The sequence below is a fragment of the Canis lupus genome, chromosome 32 (assembly GCF_003254725.2).
Source record: "Canis lupus dingo isolate Sandy chromosome 32, ASM325472v2, whole genome shotgun sequence".
Classification (NCBI taxonomy): domain Eukaryota; kingdom Metazoa; phylum Chordata; class Mammalia; order Carnivora; family Canidae; genus Canis; species Canis lupus.
The window spans coordinates 24,412,344-24,436,247 of NC_064274.1; the positions used below are offsets into that span (position 1 = coordinate 24,412,344).

The following is a 23,904-nucleotide window of genomic DNA, read 5'->3' on the forward strand; positions in this document are numbered from 1 at the left end:
TCATTGTGGTTTGCATTTCTCTAATGGTGAGTTATGACAAGAATCTTTTCATGTGTCTGTTGTCCATTTGTATACCTTCTTTGAAAAACGATTCAGGTACTGTCCATTTTTAACTGAATTGTTTGTTTTTTTTTTGATGTTGAGTTGTAGAAGTTCTTTATATATTTTGGATATTAAGTCCTATTGGATATATCATTTATAAATATCTTCTCCCATTTAGTAGGCTGTCTTACAGTTTTGTTGATGGTTTCCTTCATTGTGCAAAAGCTTTTTATTTTGATGTAGTCCCAATAGCTTATTTTTGCTTTTGTTTCCCTCGTCTTAGGAGACATATTTAGAAAAATGTTGTCATGGCCCAAACTTTATGATCAGTTTAGAAGGCAAGCAAGTACTTCTTTAGAAGTTCTTGATTTGGAGGCATGCAGGCTCTAGTGGTAGATTACCAGAGTTCATTCCCAGCTCTGCTGCTTTCCAGCTATGTGAACTTGTTCAAGTCACTTCTCCATAAATTTCAATTTCCTCATCAATAAAAAAGATTATATTAATAGTACTCTCTTCATGGGTCTTTTTCATGGTTTACACTAGACTACATAGATTTATATGATTGCTTTAGATCAGTGCTTTCCAAAAGAACATTCAGGGATGATGGAAATTTCTGTATCTTGCCATTAAAATGTTCTCTATCTGCTATAGCCATATGTAGCTAGCTAGTGGCTTCCATATTAAATGGAGTGGCACTTTACTGTACTTACCACATCATTTTTATGTATAGTAAGCAACAAAATGTAAGCCATAATTTTTCTCTTTATTTTGTTGTAATTAGAAAATCTCACAATTTTATGATTCATAAAATCTTTTATAATTTTTGTTGGAGTTTTTAAAAGCATAGTAAAAATTCAAATGAATATACCTTCTGACAATGGAAATATTAATTTTCTTAAAATTCTACTTTAGTTGAGTTTCTAATTCCATTCAAAATGCCCTGAAATCTCAAAATAATACCAGTTCTTAGAGAAAAGAAAGACTTTTATATGTTTATCTATCCCAAGGAACTTAGGAGGGTAAAACAAAACAAAACAAACTCTGTGAATATTAAAAAATCATTGTGCATAATAAAGAACTTTGAAAAAAATAAAGAACTTTGATCTCCTTGGTAAGAAATATTAGATGATATTATAATAAGATATTAAAGTTTAGGTATTTGATAAAATTAGAATCTAAGATATGCTGGTACTAAAAAAAGAAGTCCAAAAGCTATTTTATATCTTGATTTAGCTGAACATTATGAATAATAGTAAAATAAAAAATAAAAATAATAAAAAAGGCTTATGTATTTGGAATTGATGTTATTTATTTTTTGGTAAAATTTGAAGTTTACATACTATAAATTAGAGAAAAAATTCTAGGATTAGGGATGCCTGGGTGGCTCAGTGGTTGAGCGTCTGCCTTTGCCTCAGGGTATGATCCCGGGTCTGGGGATCCAGTCCCACATCGGGCTTCCTGCAAGGAGCCAGCTTCTCCCTCTATGTCTCTGTCTCTCTCTCTGTGTCTCTCATGAATAAATAAGTAAAATCTTTCAAAAGAATTCTAGGGTTGTATTAAAATCTTACACAGTTGACCCTTAACAACATAGTTTTGAGCTGCACAGGTCTACTTATATGCCAATTTTTTTTTGATAAATACAGTGCACTACTATAAATATATTTTCTCTTCTTTATGATTTTCTTAATAATTTCACTTCTCTAGCTTACTATATTGTAAGAAAAAGTGTATAATACCTACAACATACAAAACATGTTAATCAACTGTTTATGTTATCAGAAATGCTTCCAGTCAACAGTGGGCTATTAGTAGTTAAGTTTTTGGGGAGTCAAAATTATACATGAATTTTTGATTGTTTAGGGGGTTGGCACCCATAATCCCTATGTTGTTCAAGGGTCAACTTTATCTCTAGCCGTCTTCATAAATCTCATGGATAGCACTGATTCAGCAATAAACAGTTTTAGAATGCGGAGCTATTTTCTAGATTATGTTCTTCACATTGGCTTTCAGAGGACTCTTCCAGAATGTTTTTCCAATGACATTTTAAAGCATGACTTTCCTATAAATTATTTCTTTTACCTGGTCACTGCTTGGAAAGTACTGAATAAAAAATCCAAGAAGAGATCCAGCTGCCACACCAATGACCACTTCTAAGATTCCTCTGAAAACATTAAAAACTGTGGAGCCTTAAAAACATATTAAAAGATAAACTTCAGACAGAATTCTAAGTCCATAAATACTTAGACTTTACTTTAATCATCAACATAAAGCATATAATTACATAGAAGGAAAAGTATATAGATAATTCCTGATCTCCACATTCTTAAATACATGTGACTTAAAATGTCTAATAAAATGGGCCTGTATTATAAGAAAGCTATGTATATTATTGCAGATAAATTTCAAAACAGGCACACACAATGATTTGTATGCCTTTTTGTTCATTTATTTCAATAAAAATTACTAAAGGGCCTAGGAAAATATGAATAAAATAAAATTTATGAATCAGAGCTAATTTGTTCTACTATACAATAGGTAAAGGTTGAGTGAAAAGACAGATCTAGTTTTCAAATTGCCATTTAAGAGCCTAATTTTTTAAAATCATAATGTATTTTGATTTTAGTAGCTCTGATGTGTAGAATATAGTAACTTAAAATCGAGAATCTCTCTTTTTAAAAAATATTTATTTATTTATTTATTTATTTATACTCTTTACACCCAACATGGGGCTCAAACTCACAACTCCAAGATCAGAAGTCACATGCTCTTTCCAACTGAGCTAGCTAGGAGCCCTAAGAATCTTTTCTTACTACAATGAATGTAGGGGACTTACTGTTTCTAAAAGTTATTTCTAAAAGTAAATCTGAAAACAAATTATTTTTTAAATTGTTCCCAGATGAGCCTTTATTAGTTGTATAGCTTCTCTGAAATATCATCATATAACTCATCGATAATAATACAATAATAGTAAGGGCTTTTAGCACCCCACTTACATCAATGGACAGATTATCTAAGCAGAAAATCAACAAAGAAACAATGGCTTTTAATCACACACTGGATTAGATGGACTTAGCAGATATATTCAGAACATTTCATCCTAAAGCAGCAAAGTCCATATTCAAGTGCACATGGAACATTCTCCACAACAGATCACATATTGGGTAACAAATCAGGCCTCAACAAATACAAAAAGACAGATCATACCATGCATATTTTCCAATCACAATGCTATGAAACTTGAAGTCAACCACAAGAAAAAATTTGGAAAGACCACCAGTTCATGGAGGATAAAGAACATCCTACAGTAAGGGCATGTGGGTGGCTCAGTTGGTTAAGCATCTGACTGTTGATTTTGGCTCAGGTCATGATCCTAGGGTTGTGAAATTGAGCCCTGCATTGGGCTCCATGCTCAGTGTGTCGTCTGCTTGAGATTCTCTCTTTCCCTCTCCCTCTGCCCCTCCCCTTCCTCATGCTCTCTAAATAAATAAATTAGATAAATAAATAAATAAATATCTTTAAAAAGAGAGAATATTCTACTAAAGAATGAATGGATCAACCAGGAAATTAAAGAAAAAAAATACATGGAAACAAATGATAACGAAAACATAACATTCCAAAACTTTTAGGATGCAGCAAAAGCAGTCATAAGAGAGAATTATATAGCAATACAGGCCTACATAAAGAAGCAAGAAAAATCTCAAATATATAACCTAGCCTTACACCTAAAGGAGCTAATAAAAGAAGAACAAATGAAGCCTAAAGCCAGAATAAGGGAAGTGATAAAGATTAGAGCAGAAATAAATAATACAGAAACAAACAAAAAACCAGTAGAAGGCTCAATGAAAGCAGGAGCTGTTCTTTCAAAAAATTAATAAAACTCATAAACTCCTAGCCAGACTTTTCAAAAAGAGAAAATCCAAATAAATAAAATCACAAATGAGAGAGGGGAGATCACAACAAACAACACAGCAATACAGTAATTATAAGAGAATATTATGAAAGACTACATGCCAACAAATTCGGCAATCTGGAAGAAACCGGTAAATTTCTAGAGACATAAACTACTAAAACTGAAACAGGAAGAAATAGAAAACTTGAACAGATTGATAACCAGCAAAAAAAAAAAAAAATGAATCAAGAATCAAAAATCTCCCAATAAACAAAAGTCCAGGGTCAGATGGCTTCCGAAGGGAATTCTATCAGACATTTAAAGAAGACTTAATATCTATTCTTTTCAACTGTTCCAAAACATAGAAATGGAAGAAAAACTTCCAAACTCATATTATGAGGCCAGTATTACCTTGATTCCAAAACCAGACAAAGATTGCACAACAAAAGAGAATTACAGGTCAATATTCCTAATGAACATGGATGTAAAAATTCTCAAGAGACTAGCAAATCGAATCCAATAGTTAAAGAATCATTCACTATAATCAAGTGGGATTTATTCTAAGGTTGTAAGAATGGTTTAATATTTGCAAATCAATCAACATGATAAGAAAGGGTAAGAGCCATATGTTCCTCTCTATAGATGCAGAAAAAGCGTTTGACAAAGTATAGTATCTATTCTTGACAAAAACACTCAACAAAGTAGGGATAGAGAGAACATAACTCAACATCATAAAGGTCATATATGAAAGACCCACAACTAATTTATCCTCAATGGGGAAAAACTGAGAGCTTTTCATCTGCAGTCAGGAATAAGACAAGGACGTCCACTCTCACCATTCTTATTTAACATAGTCCTAGCCTCAGCAATCAGACAACAAAAAGAAGTAAAAGGCATCAAATCAGCAAGAAGTCAAGCTTTCACTATTTGCAGATGATGTGATACTCTATGTAGAAAACCTGAAAGACCATCAAGAAATTGTTAGGGACTGATACACAAATTCAGCAAAGTTGCAGGATACAAAATCAAAGTACAGAAATCTGTTGCATTTCTATACACCAATAATGAAGCAGCAGAAAGAGAAATCAAGTAATCAATCTCATTTATAATTGCACCAAAAACCATAAGATACTTAGGAATAAGCCTAACCAAGGAGGCAAAAGATCTGTACTCTGAAAATTATAGAACACTAATGAAAAAATTGAAGATTTCTTGGAAAAACATTCCAAGCTCTTGGATTAGAAGAACAAATATTATAAAATGTATATGCAACCCAAAGCAATCTACACATTTAATGCAATCCTTATGAAAATTACCATGAGCATTTTTCACAGAGCTAGAACAAAAAATACTACAATTTGTATGGAACCACAAAAGTCCCTGAATAGCCAAACAATTTTGAAAAAGGAAAGCAAAGCTGGAGGCATCGAAATTCTGGACTTCAAGTTATATACAAAGCTGTAATCATCAAGACAGTACTATACTGGCATAAAAACAGACACATAGATCAATGGAGCAGAATAGAGAACCCAGAAATGAACCCTCAAACTCTATGATCAACTAATCTTTGACAAAGTAGTAAAGAATATCCATTGGAAAAAAGACAGTCTCTTCAACACATGGTGTTGGGGAAACTGGACCACTTTCTTACACCATACACAAGAATAAATTCAAAATGGATGAAAGACCTAAATGTGAGACAGGAAACCATCAAAATCATAGAGAGGGACATAGGCAATAACCACCTTGGCACTGGCCATGGCGACGTTTTACTAGATATGTCTCCTGAGGCAAGGGAAACAAAAGCAAAAATAAACTATTAGGAGTTCATCAAAATAAAAAACTTCTGCACAGTGAAGGAAATAATCAACAAAACTAAAAGGCAACCTTTGGAATGGGAGACAATATTAGTAAATGACATATCTGATAAAGAGTTAGTGTCCAAAATTTATAAGGAACTTATAAAACTCAACACCCAAAAACCAAATAATCCAGTTAAGAAATGGGCAAAAGACATGAATAGACACTTTTTTAAAGAAGACATACAGATATCTAATGGACACATGAAGAGATGCTCAAAATCACTCATCATTGGGGAAATAAAACTCAAAACTACAATGAGATAGCATTTCACACCTGTCAGAATGGCTAAAATTAGCAATACATGAAACAGCAGATGTTGGCAAGGATGCAGAGAAAAAAGAACTCTCTTGTGCTGTTGGTGGGAATGTAAACTGGTGCAGCCACTCTGAAAAACAGTATGGATGTTCTTCAGTAAGTTAAAAATAGAGCTAACCTAGGATCCAACAATTGCACTACTATGTATTTACCCAAAGGATATAAAAATACTGATTTTAAGGGATAAATGCACTGCAATGTTTATAGCAACATTATCAACAATAGCCAAATTATGGACATAGCCCAAATATCTATCAACTGATTGAGGGATAAGGAAGATGTAATATCACTCAGCATGAAAAAAAGAATGAAATTTTGCCATCTGCAATGACATGGATGGAGCTAGAGACTATAATGCTAAAAGAATTAAGTCAGCAAAAGAAAGACAAATACCATATGATTTCACTCACATGTGGAATTTAAGAAATGAAACAGATGAGCATGCATTAAAAAAAAGAGAAAGGCAAATCATAATACAGACTCTTAATCATAGAAAAAAATTGAGGGTTGCTGCAAGAGAGGTAGGCTAATGGGTGATAGGTATTAAGGAGGGCACTTGTCATGAGTACTGGGTATTTTTTTAAGATTTTATTTATTTATTCATGAGAGGCAGAGACATAGGCAGAGGGAGAGGCAGGCTCCCTGTGGGAAGCCTGATGCAGTACTTGATTCCAGTACCCCGGCATCAGGACCTGAGCCAAAGACAGATGCTCAACCACTGAGTCCTGAGTACTGGGTATTATAGGTAAGTGAGGAATCACTAAATTCTACTCCTGAAACTAATATTACACTGTATGTTAACTGGCATTTACATAAAAACTTGACATAAAAAATCAATCCAAAAAACAAAAAAACCCCAAAATCAACAAGAAAGAAATATAATATATAGGTAAGTAGAATCTTAGTTTTCGTCCATAGCCAACAGAATTTAGAATACTTTAATTTCAAAAAACCTGTTAGTATATTATATTGAAAATAAATTGCTCAACACATAAAGTCCTTTCTCCCACTGTTGTAAGAAAAAATGTACTAACTAGTTATGTGGTTTCTTGTTATTGTAGTGTAGGGTAGCAGAACATACCATCCAAGATATGTCACTTTGGCATAAGGATTATTTCGAGCAGAAGACAACTGAGAAGCAGCAGAATCAAGAAAAGGCATCTATCTCACTGTATTTGCCTAAAAGGACATAAATATTTAAAGTGTTTTTCTCCCCTCCACCAGGAAGGACAGAAGTTAACCACTGAGACAATTTCGGATCCTTACCAGCCCAGAGACAGGACCAGAGTAATGTGCATAACAAATTTTGTTAAAAGCAGCCCTAGCTACCATTAGTTTCCCAATTTGCCTTTCCACAATTTGCTGCCTTCGAAAGCTCAAAGTTCTTTTCCTTTGTCTTGGTCTTCTCTACAAAATTATTGTTCTTTGCTAAGATGCTACATGAACGCAGGCATGCACACATGCACACACCCAAAGTCTAACCACCCCTTTGAGTTAGTCATCACTGAGTATGCCCCTCTGTAAGTAGGGTGCACAGGCTGACAAACTGCTTTTCTCTTGTTAATTTGTTTTTTGTCAGTCTGATTTACAGGGCCCCAGCTAATGGACTTAAGGTGGGTAGGGGGGCAACAGTTATTCCTTCCTGAGAGTTTGTCACTCATTTCTCTTATTTAAAAAAATAATTACCTCTGTAGTCATTTTATTTAGCTGGGCAGCTCTATGTTAGGTAATGGTGTGACTGTCAGAATCACCTAGCTGTGATAATAGCATATGTCTCAAGCTATTACAGTAAATAATTTACTATAAATGTGTAGAAAGTAGTTAATTAGTTTCAGTCTCTGGCATGTAAGGTTGCTTAAGAAAGAAAAAAAGACTTCTTGGACCCACCTCTAAAATTCTGATTCAGTAAGCCTGGCAGGGCTTGGGATCCACAGTATAAAGAGGCTCCGGGTAGTTCTCATCCATAATGTCTAAGGACCACATTTAGTGGAGCAGCACAGAGGGAACATAGCATTGTTGACTTGGAAAGTTCTTTATCTATAACCCATACTCTCCCCAGATTATGAAAACCCCTGTAAATCCGCCCCACCCCGCCTCTCCCCCTCCTTCTCCCCCTCCCCTGTGATTCTAATGCAAGCTCTTGCTCTAATGCCTAGTTTCCATTCCCAAGGTTCTGATTTAATTGGTTTAAGGTAGTGCCCACAGATGAGTATTTTTAAAAGCTCCCCAAGTAATTCTAGTATGCAGCTGAGGCTGAGAACCATTGTTTTAAAGATGCAAAGAAACAGAAAGTTGAACTCAGACCTGCCAGTAGAAAAGTGGTTGCTGGGAGGGCGGGGGTAGGGGAAACAGGGAGAGGCTGGTAAAGGGTACAAACTTTCAGGTATAAAATGAAGGAGGTCTGAGGATCTAATGTTTAACATGGTAACTGTAACAACACTATATTGGATATCTGAAATTTGCTAAGAAAGCAGAACTTAAATGTTCTCAACAACAATAGGTAAATATGTGAGGTGATGGAAGTGCTAATTTATTCGACAGAGGATCCTTTCACAATGTATGTATAACAAATCACCATGCCATATGCTGTAAATGTCTTACAATTTTATTTGTCAGTTATACCTCAATAAAGCTGGGGAGGAGAAGACAAAAAAGGTAAACAAAGATGTATACCAGGAAGGCAGTGAGAACACAAGTTTGGATAGGTACAGTAGAATTAAAAGAAAGATGAGAGTGTAGATTTGACCTAATAGATAATAAGGAAATCTCATTGGTTCTTGTACCAAAAGGTAACACTATGAAAACAATGTTTTGCTAAGATTAATTTAATTACTGGATGTAAGGCAAATTTAGGGCAATGAAAGGGGTGAGGTTCTAAGTAATCAGCATAAATGTAAAATGGTAAGATAACTGTGGGGGTAGAGAGACTAAGAACACATAACTTTCCAAGAAAGTGTGTTCCCACAATAATTGGAAGCTAAAGGTAGGCTACAATTACATTTTGTCAGTAATATGGAATTGCAAATCTTATCTCCCAATCTTGGACATGGATTAAAAATAAACTCCTGTTCCAAAGGAGACTAAAAGTATTGATAATAGTGTGGGACAAAAAATGCTTTACACCTTTCTTTTACTACTACTTAGCATAAAAGACATCCATATCACTTAGTAAGTATTAATAAGATAACCATCATTGCTGTATCGCCTGTAACATGTTAAAGAGAAGAGAGCAGAAACTCTTTCTGTTTTGGAAGAATGCTATTCCTTCCACTTGGATGGCTCTCTAGTCATTTGTGCTTTTTGAAAAACCTACTAAATGTGAAGTCTGCAAAATTTAACTTTCCCAGAAGGCTCCACGCAAAAACTATTCGAATCCTTCCTTAAACTTTGCTACTCTGAATCCCTAACTAATGCAATGACCAGAACACTGGAACAGCCCATGTCCAGAGGATGAAGGGAATAAAATGGGAAGCTACAGGTCCCTCCTTAGGTATAGAACTAGCTCTTAGAGTTGCTTTCCCTATTTCAGTCTGCCTTATTCAATTATCAAGCAAATATCCCTAGCTTGTAACATCATGATTAATGTCTTTAGATCACAAGAAAACAGCTCCTTGTTTACCTGTGGAAAAGGCCATGCCCAAACATGTGTTGAAGCCAGTGATAGCCAGAATATCATCGAAACTGCCAGCAGCCATGAGCAAGGTCGGGATGCCTTTTTCAACCCCATAGCCTCCTTCCTGCAAAAGGAGCATGGAAGGTACCACGACAGCTGGAGATACAGCACCTAAAACAAAACTAAGTAGGCAGCACTTTAAAATGTGATAGCAGCTTACTCATTATTATTGTTGTTGAAATTATAGTAAAGCCATTGTTTTAGAGGTTATACTTTAGATTATAGTAAAAGCTATTGTTTGAAATTATAGTAAAGCTATTGTTTTAGAGATTATACTTTAGATTATTGTTGTTGAAATTATAGATAAAGCTATTGTTTTAGAGGTTATATTTTAGATAACTGCCATCTTTCTTTTTTTTTAACTGCCATCTTTCAAATGGCAGTAAAGCACTAAATCAGAAATACACACACACACACACACACAAGTTCTACAATGATGTCAAAATGTGGCCAGACAACCTATACTGCAGTTACTTGGGTTGCCCAAAAATATCTAATTATGGGTGGTACAGAAGACCTAATGGGGTTCAGTTCCAGGAATCTGCCTTTAAAAAAAACAAACAAAACTAAAGCATTCATGGTATGAGGGTTGAAAAACACAGCCACATGCTTTTTAAATTGGAACCGACCTAGGAACCTGGGTGGCTCAGTGGTTTAACGTCTGCCTTTGGCCCAGGGCGTGATCCTGGGCTCCGAGATTGAGTCCCACATTGGGCTCCTTGCAGGGAGCCTGCTTCTCCCTCAGCCTGTCTCTCTCTCTCTCTCTATGTCTCTCATGAATAAATAAATAAAATTTTAAATAAATAAATAGGAACCGACTGATGTTAGACATTCTTTTGGGACTTGGTATATAAAATAGACAACAGACTAGGAGAAGGCCATAGTAGCAATGATGGTGATAGAACCCCAGTAGGAGCAGTAACAGCAGAAAATGTTATATGGTGCTTACTGTGTGCCAAAGTCTATTTTAAACGATTTACATATATTAGCTAATTTAATCCTCACAATAATCCTAGAAAGTAGCTATAATTGCTATCTTCATTCTGTAAATCAGGAGATTGGGATGAAGAGAGATTCATTAACTTGCCAAAGGTCACATACTGGAAAGTCACAGGGTTGGGATTTGAATCCAGGCAGTCCAGCTCCACAGTCTCAACCATGAGGAGTAAGAATTTCTTTTTTCTTCCCTAAATATTAATACTAAATTCTTACTAACTACTTTTATATTTATTTACTTCTCATGGCTATTAACCCATTAGAAGAACTGGCAGTGGAAGGAAGAGACAGTGGAAGCACTTAATTATAACTGGTGACAGAAAAAGGAGAAAAACAGTATTAGATGTGGACTACTGTTGATGTATTTATCATCCTTTCTACAGACTTTGAGGTGAGATATGACATTTCTCTCACTGGCATGGAATCAGGTGTAGGTAAAAGACCATTACTTCTTCAATACTTTAAATCACAATCTCTGTAAAAGTTAGACATATACTATATTTTGAAGTTACAATATTTAGATTATGCTGAAATATCGATGTTGTATTTTCCGATGTCCTAAGAAATGCTGTTATGCATTCTCTTGTATGGAATCAGAGAAAGCCCTAACATCCCTGCACTATTTTCATATGACAAAGAAAAATCATTACCCCAGTATAAATCCCCATTGCCACGGTAAACCCATTAGGAAGTGGGCAAGGAGAGCAGATGTGCAGGCCTCCACAAGACAAGGACACATGGATAATCTTATACAAACACCCTTCAACTTCTTCAGGGCCTGAAATATACAAATAGAGATACTAAAATAATCCTGTAAAGACAGAAAGAGATTATGACATTAAATACTTTTTCTTCAAAAACAAACAAACAAACTTTTCTTCAGTATGCAGACCATGCCTGGGTTATCATGAATAATAATAGTAATAGCATAAAATAAGTATACTTGAGACTCACCCTATGTACCAAGCAGTTTCTTGAGCTGGTATAGTTAGCTCTAAACACTTGCATAAGGCTTTGCACATCAAAAATGAGATATCTTCTCTCTTGACCATTAGTTTTAAGAATGATCTACATCTCTGTCAGAGAAAAGGGGAGCCTTTATTCTTAGTGCTGTCCCCAAACAGGAATTCAACGTTACTCCAAGAAAGAATATAGCAACATCTTCTGGGAATAGTCAGTCCTGCATGAAATAAACTCCAATCTCTTCTTGAGATGTCATGCAAAATGTTTAAAGCTCAGTGACTACCACTAGTGACTACCACTAATTGCAGACTACCACTACAATTCCTAGTCAATAATTAGAAATTTACAGTGCATACCTTTGAATCAAGCCCAAGGCCAGCGCGGACCAATATGACAGACAGGGCTATGCTTCTCAAAGCGGAAGACCACTTGTACTTGATCTGTACGTTATCACTGATGATAGGGATATTTCTGATAAGAAACCCAGCAAGCAGCATGCCTAAAATGGAAAAGTAAAATAACTCTTTAGTTAGTAGTTAAATATAGAAAATATTTTTGGCATTTTATTTATTTTTTGAGTTCATGTCTCTTTAATATTGTTTTTTAGTTTTTATTTAAATTCCAGCTAGTTAACATACAGTATAATATTAGTTTCAGGTTTACAATATAGTGATTCAACACTTCCATATAACACCTGCTCATCAGGACAGGTGCCCTTCTTAATACTCATTACCTACCTAACCCATTACCCCACTCAACTCCCCACTGGTAACCATCAGTTTGTTTTCTATAAATATGAGTCTGTTTTCTGATTTGCCTCTCTTTTTCCTCCTCCATGTTCATCTGTTTTGTTTCTTAAATTCCTCATGTGAGCGAAATCATATGGTATTTGTCTTTTTCTGACTGACTTATTTCACTTAGCATAATACTCTCTAGCTCTCTTTATATCCTTGCAAATAGTAAGATTTCATTCTTTTTCAAGGCTGAGTAGTAGTCCATTGCATATGAATATACCACATCTTCCTTATCCATTCATCGGTCGATGGACACTTGGGGCTGTTTCTATAATTTGGCTATTGTAGATAATGCTGTTATAAATGTTCAGGTTATAAATGTCCCTTTGAATTAGTATTTTTGTATCTTTTGGGTAAATACCAGTAGTGCAATTGCTTAGTTGTAGGGTAGCTCTATTTTTAGCTTTTTGAGGAACCTCCATACTGTTTTCCAGAGTGGCTGCACCAGTTTGGATTCCCACCAACAGTGTAAGAGTGCTCCCCTTTTACCAAATCCTTGGCAATACTGGTTGTTTTCTGTGTTGTTGATTTTACCATTCTGACAGGTATTTTTCTGCACTTGAGATGTGAAAGAGACTACCCTGTAATCCCAGAAAACACTTCTTTTATCCTTAGTCCCTAGATGAAATAATATTAAACTTTTAATTAAAAAAATTAAAATAATATATTAGAAGAACTAAGACAAGGTCTTAATATGCAGATTTAAATGGTTAGAATTAGAGGTCCCTAGATGGCTCAGGAGGTTGAGTATCTGACTTTCTTGGTTTTGGCTCAGGTCGTGATTTCATGGATCATGGGATAGAGCCCCGAGTCTGGCTCCATACTCAGTGGGGAGTTGGATTGAAGATTCTCTCCCTTTGCACCGGCCCTGTCTCTCTAAGATGAATAAATAAATCTTTAAAAAATGATTGCAATCATTAATCATTCCTAAATAATTGAACTTGAAACAGAAAGGATGCAGTATTTGGACAGAAATGTGGTCAAATTCTCAACACAAAATGTTTTAATATAACGCCCAATTCAGTCACTCTTTTGTGTGCAAATAGCAAACAGTTCCTGAAATTATTTGCTATGTCAGATGACCTGAATTACCAACAATACCTGTATGGGCTCTATTTTACCTTCAAGCCAGATAATTTAATAAAAAATATATAACTTGCTTTGCAAAGGCTTATTGGTGGGCAGCCCAGGTGGTTCAGCGGTTTGGCGCCGCCTGCAGCCCAGGGTGTGATCCTGGATACCTGGGATCAAGTCCCATGTCGGGCTCGCTGCATGGAGCCTGCTTCATCCTCTGCCTGTGTCTGTGCCTCTCTCTCTCTCTGTGTCTCTCATGAATAAATAAATAAAATCTTAAAAAAGATACAACTTACTTTAAAAAAAAAAAACGAAGGCTTATTGGTGAGTTATGGTATGATGAAATAGACATTGCTATCATGTCAGCTGCTGACTCTTCTTTTGTTCAGCCATACAACATTTACCAAATGCCTTCAGTATTTTAGACATCATGGTAGGTATTAGAAATATAATGAGAAACAAAAAGCTTGGTACTTCATTCACCTCAACAAGCTTTCAGTCTCTAGGGGAGCAAGTTAAACTGACAACTTCAATTTTATGGAAACATAGGAAAGTATTACATGAGCTCAGACAGAAGGGGTGAGTCAGAGGAATTCACAGAAGGGAAGAAGGGGCTAGGAAGTTGAGAAGTTTCTGGATGGGCTAGAAGTTTCTTCCAAGGTGTGAAGATCAAGTGTGACACATCTGGGAAGTATACGTAATTGAAGTAGCTGAGGAGTTTGTGAGGCCCCTTCAACAGGAAAGTCTCCTCCATCAGACATCATGAGGCTTTCAGACTCTGTTCTTCCCCAGAAGGATCCTCTTTTCAGCATGTCCTTACAAGCACTACACATTAAATGATTAAACTAATTTACTAATGTAACATTCTGTATGTAAGCTGTAAGAATAGAGGCTAATTACAAGCATAGTTTTTGTGACTTGCTCCAGACACTGTTTGGCCAGGAAGCATCACTGCCAGGCATCTCTCATTGCTGCCATTTAATCTAGAAAGTTTCTTAAGTTCTGGATTCTCCAGTTACAGTCTTTCCAGAATTGCTGGAAGTATGAACTAATTTACAACAGTCGTTTTTAAAAGAATAATATGGATAACCCATGCTGATGGTAAATTAAAACATTATCAATAAGTATAAAGTGACAAGCACATTGCCCTAACCCAAGTACAAATTTTCAACCTTCATTTACCAAAGGTATTCACTCTTAAGGGTTTTCTGTGCCTTTCCAGAAAGTTTCTATACCTATTTAAGCATGCTTCTGTATGTGTGCATGTGCCTCATTTTCTAATAGTATCAGGGCGCCTTGTTGGCTCAGTTGGTTGAGCATTTGACTATTGGTTTTGGCTCGGGTTGTGATGTCAGGGTCTTGGGATCATACCCTACACAGGGCTCCATGCTCAGCATGGAGTCTGCTTGAGATTCTCTCCTCTTTCTGCTCCCCACCTCTGCTTGTGCACAATCTCTCTCTCTCTAAAGCAAATAAATAAATCTTTAAAAAAATAGTTGTAATAGTATCTCATTGTTTGGAAGTACTCTAATTTTTGGATCAATTAATGGACTTTATGGAACTTTTCAGATTTTTCATTACAAATAGTGCTGAAATGAGCACAGTTCAAAGGAAATAATAAGCTAATAAGAACTCAAAAATATGTTAAGAGTTTCTTTTGGAGGTTTCTGGTGGGGGGCAGGAAGAAGCATTTTTTATTTCCCAAATGAATGTGAAAACAACTTCTCTGGGATACTGTTTCCTTTGCTGATGGTCTGCTTTGACATGGCCACCTGATATTGATTTGGCAGATGACCCCTTCACCCCTTTGTCAATGATGTGAGTGACTTACAGTATATTAAGCCCCCTCTTCTGTATCATTAACTGATTTCTGTTTTATAGATATTTCTACCATGGTTGGTGTTAAGCTACCAATATGAAGTCAATGAATGTGCAGTTGGGAAGAGCTAGCCAGTGGCACACCATTATATATTAATTATATAATTTCAAGTGCACTGATAAAGGGAAAATGCAGTAAAATAATTAGGAAGTGATCAGTTTTGAGAATCTATTGGTCTTGTTTTTATGCAAATTATTTAGTTGTAAACATATATAATTTATTTTTAAAAATTACTGTTTAACAACTGGCTCATCAAACTCAAAATTTAACAACTGGCTTTTGGCTTCAGCACAACAAATACAGAAATATTTTATATTTATTTCCCAAAGTGTTCCAAACTATAATTTTTAAAATATGATTTACCCTTGAAGAAAACAGAAAGTGTTTAGCACTTACCTAGAAGATGAGGCAGAGGAGGCAATGTAGGTAATTTAATCAACCCCAAAAGTTTACCTCCAATGATGGCACAATAGAATAGGATTATAATTCCAAATAGGTTTCCTCCAGGAAGACATTCGCTACCAGTAATTGACCAAACTACAGCCCAGAGAAGAACAACCATGGTAACTGAAATAAACCAAGAAAACTAGTTTCTACCAGTAACTTGTCATATGTAGGTTTGAATATAATGTAAAAATTTTAAAAAATTGAATATATACACACAAACATTTATAACCATGTGTAATTTTAAAGAACATCAGTAATATGAACAACTGGGTAATTACCAACTATCTTAAAAAACAGGATATTACCAGTGCCTTTGGATCCCTTATGGCCCCTCCTAATCCCATCCCCCATCGCCTGCCAGAAGGAACTACTACCTTGAATTCCCCTATTTTTCTTTATAATTTTACCATAAATATTCATTATTTAATAAAAAGGGAAACAATGGTTATCTTTCTTTCTTCATACGAACAGGAGAATACTTGAACAATCCCATTCCAGGATTTTAGTTCTGTCTTTAATTAAATGCTCTTATTGTTTCTTTTCTATGGTCAATGTTTGTTTAGAATCACCCACATACCTATTTTCTACTTTGATCATTATTCATTATGTAACTCAGGCCTTTTATCTGGGACAATTATTTTGTTGCCTGAAGTATTTCCTTTAATAGAGGCATTTCTATTAGAATGTGAAATAGGTTTGTTTGAAAACCTTGTGTTGTACTAAATTGTACACTGAAAATACAGACTTATGGGAAAGCACTTGGGCAGACTACTCAAACTTATAACCAACTTATAACCAACTGTCATCAACTGTACTGACAAAAACAGTAAGAATCCTAATAAAAATACCAGCATACTTAAATCTCCATTGATATTTGCATCTCATGGTCTCTTTTTTTGTGGACTTAAACCCTGGAACCACACTTACTGATGTAGAATCCTGAAAGCATTTGCTTTAAATAGAAAGCAGTTCTATCCGAATATGACCCAGATTATAGCCTTCTCCATCAATCAAATATTTGTTGTTATTGTTGATGTTTTAACTGAGGGAAAAGTGTTGGCAGCTACTTTATCTGTACTGTCAGCTTCTACATCCACATGTGGTTTCATTAGATAGTTCAATGGTGTAGAAAGTTGAAAAGTCTTTGAGGCCCCTAAACCAGCAACTAACTGCCTGAAAGAGTTCAGCTTTTTAGAAAGTCCTAATTTTAGGAAGGCTTTATCTTTAATTGTAAGAAACCATATACCTGATCTTTTTTTGTTTTTCAATGCATTTTGCATTCACTCGCTGTTGCTTGATGATGCAAAACATTAATGTGGCAGGAAAAATTAGGTACAAATGCAAACTTTCATATTACACTGACACAATTCCTTATTTACCATTTTATATGAACTAATTCATGGTGTGGAAACACTGTAGCAAGGCACACTATATTTCTCATGAAGATCTGTTTGTAGTAAATTCTTAGTTTTATTTATCTGTAATTACCTTTATTCTCATTCTTAAAAGATTGTTTTTCAGGGTATACAGTTCTAGGCTGAGAGTCACTTTCTCCCAGTTCCTTGAAATATTATTCCTTGGTTTTCTGGCTTTCATTATTGTTTTTAAGTCTCTTTTAGAGAATTCTTTTTCTTTGGATGTTTTGAAGATCTTCACTTTTTCTTCAGTTTTCTGCAATTTCAGTGGGAAATGTTCAGTACTTATGTTTAATTTCAGTATGATCTTTAGTTTGCTTAGGATTTGTTTTCCATCAATTATGGAACATTCTGTCTTTATTTCTTCAAATATTTCCTCTTCCCCATTCTTCTTCCTATTCTCCTTTGCTGGAACTATGATTAAATAATTAAAGTCATAGTCCCTTCTCCATTTGCCTAACCTCAGTTTTCATAATGTCCATTTTTCTTCTGTGTGCATGGCCTTGTAATCTCTTCAGATCTTTGCTAGATTATCAATCTTCTTTTCACTTAATCGCTACCTAATCTACTGAGTTTTAAATTTCAATTACTGTACTATGTCCTTCATTTCTAGAACTTCAATTTGGTGCTTATCAAAATCTGTTCATTTTTGTAAATAGTTATTTGTTTTATACCTATATTTCCTACCTCCTCTTTAACTTCTTTATAGATATTAAAAATATTTTGTATTTTATTTTCTAATAATACACATTTTTGAAATCTGCTTCCTTATACATGTTGTGATTTTGTTATTTGTCTTTTTGTTTTTTTGGCAACAGTGAGCTCTTCCGTGAAACTTCATCTTTGGGAATTGTTGGAGTTGAATGTGAGTTTTTCCAGATAGGATCTGAATTTGTTCCTATCATGTGCTTAGAATCCAAACAATCGAGGATGACTTTTAGATATATTTTCAGCTTGAGTTTTTTTCTGTGACTTTGGAACACAAATCAGTATGAAGTCACACATTTTTAGTAAAGACTCATTCCTCCAGCCAACACTACAGTTGAGACAAATAGGTTTAGTTGCAGGCCCCTCTGCAGGGCAGGTTTGCTTCAAATTCACCATCACTTTGGGTTCCAGCTTCCTAATGTGGGTGAGGGAGAATGATGTCTCCTATGAAACTTCTCCTAACCTGGGCAGACTCAAGCATAGCCTCTGATACGTTCATGGTTCTCAAAAAGAAACTCAAGTTCACTGGTATTTTACAGAAGCCTCCAGAGTAGAAGCCAGTTTGAGTGCTTATTTATCTCTTCTAGTCATACTGTTTTTGGTGTCTGACAACTTCCTGTTTTCTTGACAGATAAAAGATACATTTAAGAAGACTTAAAATATTGTTTTCAGATGTTTTCACTTACATAAATGAGAGGATGGTTGAGTCTCACCTACCATATTGCTGGAGATCAAATCCGATGTCCCATTTTTTAACCTTCATGGAATTATTATAGTTTTGTAGGCTATGATGCCATTACAGTGAAATGACTAAGAAGCTTTTGTATTTTTCAGTTGGGAATAGGAGCTGAAATTTCTACGTAGTACGGGAGGTGTAATAGGAAAGTAGGAACTGCTGGCTACTAAATTTTACTTAATCACAGCATAAAAACAGTTTTGTACTAAATTCAGAAAAATAGAATAAAGTTTTCCACTTCAAGACCACTTTTCTGAGACACATGGGTGGCTCAGCAGTTGAGCATCTGCCTTTGGCTCAGGTCATGATCCCAGAGTCCTGGGATAGAGTACCACATCAGGCTCCCTGCAGGGAGCTGCTTCTTCCTCTGCTGTGTCTCTGCTTCTCTCTCTGTGTCTCTCATGAATAAATAAATAAAAGATTTTAAAAAGGCCACTTTTCTTTGAAACTTCTAATGTTCCTTTCCTTTCTCATATTCAAAATGCAGTTCTAAGTACATAGTAAATGTACATTTACAAGGTTGCTCTAAATAACATTTAATTCAGCTAGTAATTCAGTTAGTAATTTTTCTCATTTATGATTTTGGAAAATCATATTTTCGCATGTAAGATCTACTTCTTAAGAAAAAATAGTTAAGTATACTGAAGGAACACAGGAAGGAGTACAGGAAAACAAGTGAAGAGGTGTTTATATATCATGATTTCCCATTTCTCAGGCAGCTTTATGGACGATGATCATAGAATTAGAAAAAATGAATCCCTAATCACATCATTCATTTATAACCTTTCCTTAATGCAATCCCTATCTGTTTTACTGTAAATATTTTAACTAGAAATATGCCATGACTTGAATGGTGAAAGTTTAAAAAAATAATAAAAAGGACAGAAAAGGTATTAAATTGTTGCCTTATCAACTGGTGTATATTTTGGAACCTGGTTTTTTCTACATGTTTTAAATAAAGTTCGATATTTTTTTTTCTCATGCTAGTTTAGAGACTTACCTAATTTCATTAAAAACATGTAGAGCCTAAAGTATAATATATTATACTTAGCTTCCATCCCAGTTCAGAATGGTAAAAATGTCTTTCAAAGCTTACAAATAAAGTATAACAATAAAGAAGTGAGTCTGATTTTTAGTAAACAAAACTTTTAAATCTAATGTGTTATATTCTTCAGCATATTTATTTTGAGAATCCATATATATGTACTCCAGTAGTGGTACTACTTTACATATCCTCCAATGTACAAAATATATATACCCTCTCACACACACACATTTCCTTTTTGAACAAAAAACAGCATTACTGAATCAGAACATGCATCTATTCATCAAATTTATATCATTATAATGTTTGGCTGCCTCCCAAAACCAAATCCATTCCTCAAAGACAATATTTGAAGTAGTGCTCAGATTACATTCCCAAAGAAAAATCCCCCCAGTATTTTACATAATAGTAGTTGTACTGGAATAAGTTGAATTGGAAACCAAGATTCTTACTTATAAAATGATGGATTCATTTGGAAGTATAAATTGAGCTGTGTTTGTTCAAACATTAGTTGCATTATTCAATAATAATTAAAACCAACATTTATGTAGTGGTTTTCTGTTTACAAGTGATTTCTCAGTAATTTTTCTCATTGGAGCCCAAATGTAATCTTGTGAAATTACTCAGATACAAAAAAGGAAAATGTCGTGATCTCTGCTCTTTTCCTCTTCCTGCCAGCTGGAATGGGTGGCAACTGCACTGTGGGAAGCCTCGTGTTGAAGATGATGGAACCTGTCAGCATGGGCCCTTCAATGACTGTGGACCAGACCTACCTACCACAATGAATTGTTCACCCAGGAGTTTTTGTGTGTGAGAGAAGTCAACTTATTTTTGTTCTTTAAACCATATCATTTTGGAATCTCTCATTATTACAATTTCATCTTTTACTCTCTTTCTGAATTAATTTTTACCATTTACGTACCATTTGTTATTCCTCTATCCAGTAAACCATGTGGAGGGCAAGCAAATATTTGTCTTAGTCTTTGCAAATTATTTGATTCAGTTGGTCTTTCTTGTAGCTTTTTTTCACTGCTATTCAGTAGGTTACTTCCTTCTGTTGGTTCTTTTGCATCTATTCCCCTGGCATTCATAACTGTTTCCTCCTGTGTTAAGGCAATTTAAGAATCCTTAAAACTGTAAGTTTGCTGTACATTTTTATAGTTACCGAGCCACCACATCACAGACCAAATTTCCATTGCTAGAATCAAGGCTAACACTCTATAGTGCTATATTAGTAGCTAATCAGTAAATGGTTGGAACAAGAACTATGTTAGGAGTATTTACCATTGAGTCACTATTGATAACATTATAAATGCTTGAATCACATACCGTTCCATTTTGTTTTGTAGTACTGGCTTTAAAAATCACTCTATTTAAGGTATTAATCAAAGTAATAGTTGGTAAATATGTCAAAGTGGTCCAGAAAAAGATAACTTTTTGTGGTGAAAACAAATTCAAATTCATTAATCTACTTGAATTTAAGCAATAAAAAGAGAGGGAAGAACATAGAATTCTAGGGGTCAGGCTGGGAACACGAAGCATTTCACAGGCTCTCTATTTTTCTAGCCTCATGTGGGGCCAGCTGCTAATGATGATTAGGAAAACTGGTAGAAGTACCTACTGTACGATTTTGGAGATTAAGAATGGGAGAATTGTTAACTGAGTGATAGAGAATGAAGAGAACACAATCTTATCATAGATTTGGAAATACATAGTCCCTTTTTTAAGAAAATGGTTGGAATATTCTACATTTGATCATAGGTTACCTGTGTTTCTTGATATGTAGAGGCTGTGTGATCCATTCCTATAGATGGTTCCAAATCTTCATGTTCAATTGCTTTATCTTCGTCCCCCATGATTTATAATTAAAAACAAGATGACACAGAGAAAAGGAATAGGATCTGTTTTGAAGGAGAAATAGTATAGATATGGAACAAAAACTTGAGATTTACATGAATGAATTAAGCAGCAATTTGAGCAATTTAAATGAATGAATCGCACTTATTTTTTCCCTTAGAACTCTAAATATCTAAAATACTTTAAATTATTCTATTCTTAGCTTTAAATTGCTAATATTTTCTTTGATTACAATATAGTATACTAATTCTTTTTTTTAAAGATTTATTTGTTCATGATAGACATAGAGAGAGATTGAGACAGAGGCACAGGCAGAGGGAGAAGCAGGCTCCATGTCGGAAGCCTGAAGCGGGACTCGATCCCAGGACTCCAGGATCGCACTCTGGGCCAAAGGCAGGCGCCAAACCGCTGAGCCACCCAGGGATCCCCCTAGTATACTAATTTTTTTTTTTTTTTTAGTATACTAATTCTTATTTACCTTTACCTCTCTTGAAAAAACTTTGTTTATATTTTTATATGATTTCTTTCCCACCCTGTTTTCTGGGTTATATTTCCAATATTACAAGCAATATTACTGTTAAATTGTTTTCTCTAATAGGTCAACTTGATGAAACAGGAAAGTTGTAGGCAATTTTTCAATGCTGAAATGAGTGACCAAAGAGAAATCGGTGGATTCCATTATTTTCAAAGAAACTAGAATCACTAATTCCTTTCTGGTTCATATTTCTCTTTTTTTTAAGATTTTATTTATTTATGTATGAGAAACATAAAGAGAGATAGAGGCAGAGACACAGGCAGAGGGAGAAGCAGGCTCCGTCCAGGGAGCCAGACGTGGGACTTGATCCTGGGTCTCCAGGATCCTACCCCAGGCTGGGGGCAGCGCTAAACCACTGAGCCACCGGGGCTGCCTTCTGGTTCATATTTCTAAATTAAAGTTAAAATAATACAACACTGATTGAATAGCCACAATGTCTTAGACACCTAGTCTCTTGGGAGTCATTGTGAGTAATTAGAAGATTACCAAAACATTTTTTTTTTTCCCTTGCAGGCTGACAATATGCCAGGAAAAATAAACTTACATAAAGTAACAAAAAAATCTGTAGGAAAGACCTATAGGTTGACTCCATAAACAACTACATTAATCTCTTCTCTCTTGGATTCCCATGCTATTGGCTGAAAAGCCAAAAACTCCATTTCCTATTCATTTTTGAAGCTGTAGATGACCATATATCACAGTTCTATGTAATGAGATATACGATATAGATATAAAAGCCCACCCCTGAGGTGGCTTTTATTCCCAGACAATAAGCCAAGCTTTTTGAGGATCATACTCTTGGGCAGTATTACTAGAATCACCTCCTTTATCAAATTTCAAAAATCAGTCAATTCTTCCATTTAATGAAGAATATTTTTGAACAGCCAACAAGTATAAATGATTATTTCTAATAGACATAAGCTATTGACTAAAATGAAGTCTTGAGAACTTATTATTCTAGTCTCTTTTAATGAAAACAATCAAAACCTGGCATTTTGCATAGTATGCTATTTATGGGAATTTACATAGGTTTTCACATTCCAAAAAAATTCCCTATTCTCCTAAAATCTCCATCATGGATGCCAAAGTACTTATTTGAGATCAGAGAGGTATTGCAGAGAGAAAAGGTAAAATAAAATACTAGTATTTTAATAAAGCCAGGAAAACAACTTACAACTGGACAGTTGTTTATTCTCTGCTACGTTTCCATGTCTAAAAGAACACTTATACCATCTGTCTCACTCTAGAAACCCGCTTAAATTTATGAAAATGACAAAAATGTAACCTTTATTGTAAAGCACCCATGTTCATGGCACTAGCTGTTCACAGTCATTGAATCTTAAAATTACAATAGTGTATCCCCTACCAAGAAGGCAGTTTTGGCAAAGAAATCAGAAAATTCACAAAAATGACCATTTGTGGAGTCTAGATGTTATGAAATCCATTAAAAAGTAGAAAGTTTAGAGACACCTGGGTGGCTCAGTGATTGAACAATCTGCCTTTGGCTTAGGGCATGATCCCGAGTTCTCGGATTGAATCCTGCATTGGGCTCCCTGCAGGGAGCCTGCTTCTCCCTCTGCCTATGTCTCTCTCTCTCTCTCTGGATCTCTCATGAATAAATAAATAAAATCTTTAAAAAAATAGAAAGTTTATACTCCTTGCTTATAGAGAAG

At 35.0% G+C, this 23,904-nt stretch overlaps 1 protein-coding gene across 3 annotated transcripts in view; it reads right to left on the minus strand.

Annotated features, from left to right (window-relative positions):
* Positions 1-23,904, minus strand: part of SLC9B2 (solute carrier family 9 member B2) — a 63,619-nt gene that overhangs the window by 28,043 nt on the left and 11,672 nt on the right. For all 3 annotated transcript variants that reach the window (XM_025422925.3, XM_025422937.3, XM_025422916.3), the window contains exons 3-9: positions 21,606-21,740; positions 20,762-20,942; positions 15,885-16,055; positions 12,098-12,240; positions 11,429-11,556; positions 9,729-9,904; positions 2,122-2,228 (exon numbers count right to left, since the gene is read on the minus strand). In XM_025422925.3, coding sequence (XP_025278710.1) covers positions 2,122-2,228; positions 9,729-9,904; positions 11,429-11,556; positions 12,098-12,240; positions 15,885-16,055; positions 20,762-20,942; positions 21,606-21,695 — 996 coding nt within the window. In that variant the 5' untranslated portion in view covers positions 21,696-21,740. The remainder of the gene's footprint in view (positions 1-2,121; positions 2,229-9,728; positions 9,905-11,428; positions 11,557-12,097; positions 12,241-15,884; positions 16,056-20,761; positions 20,943-21,605; positions 21,741-23,904) is intronic.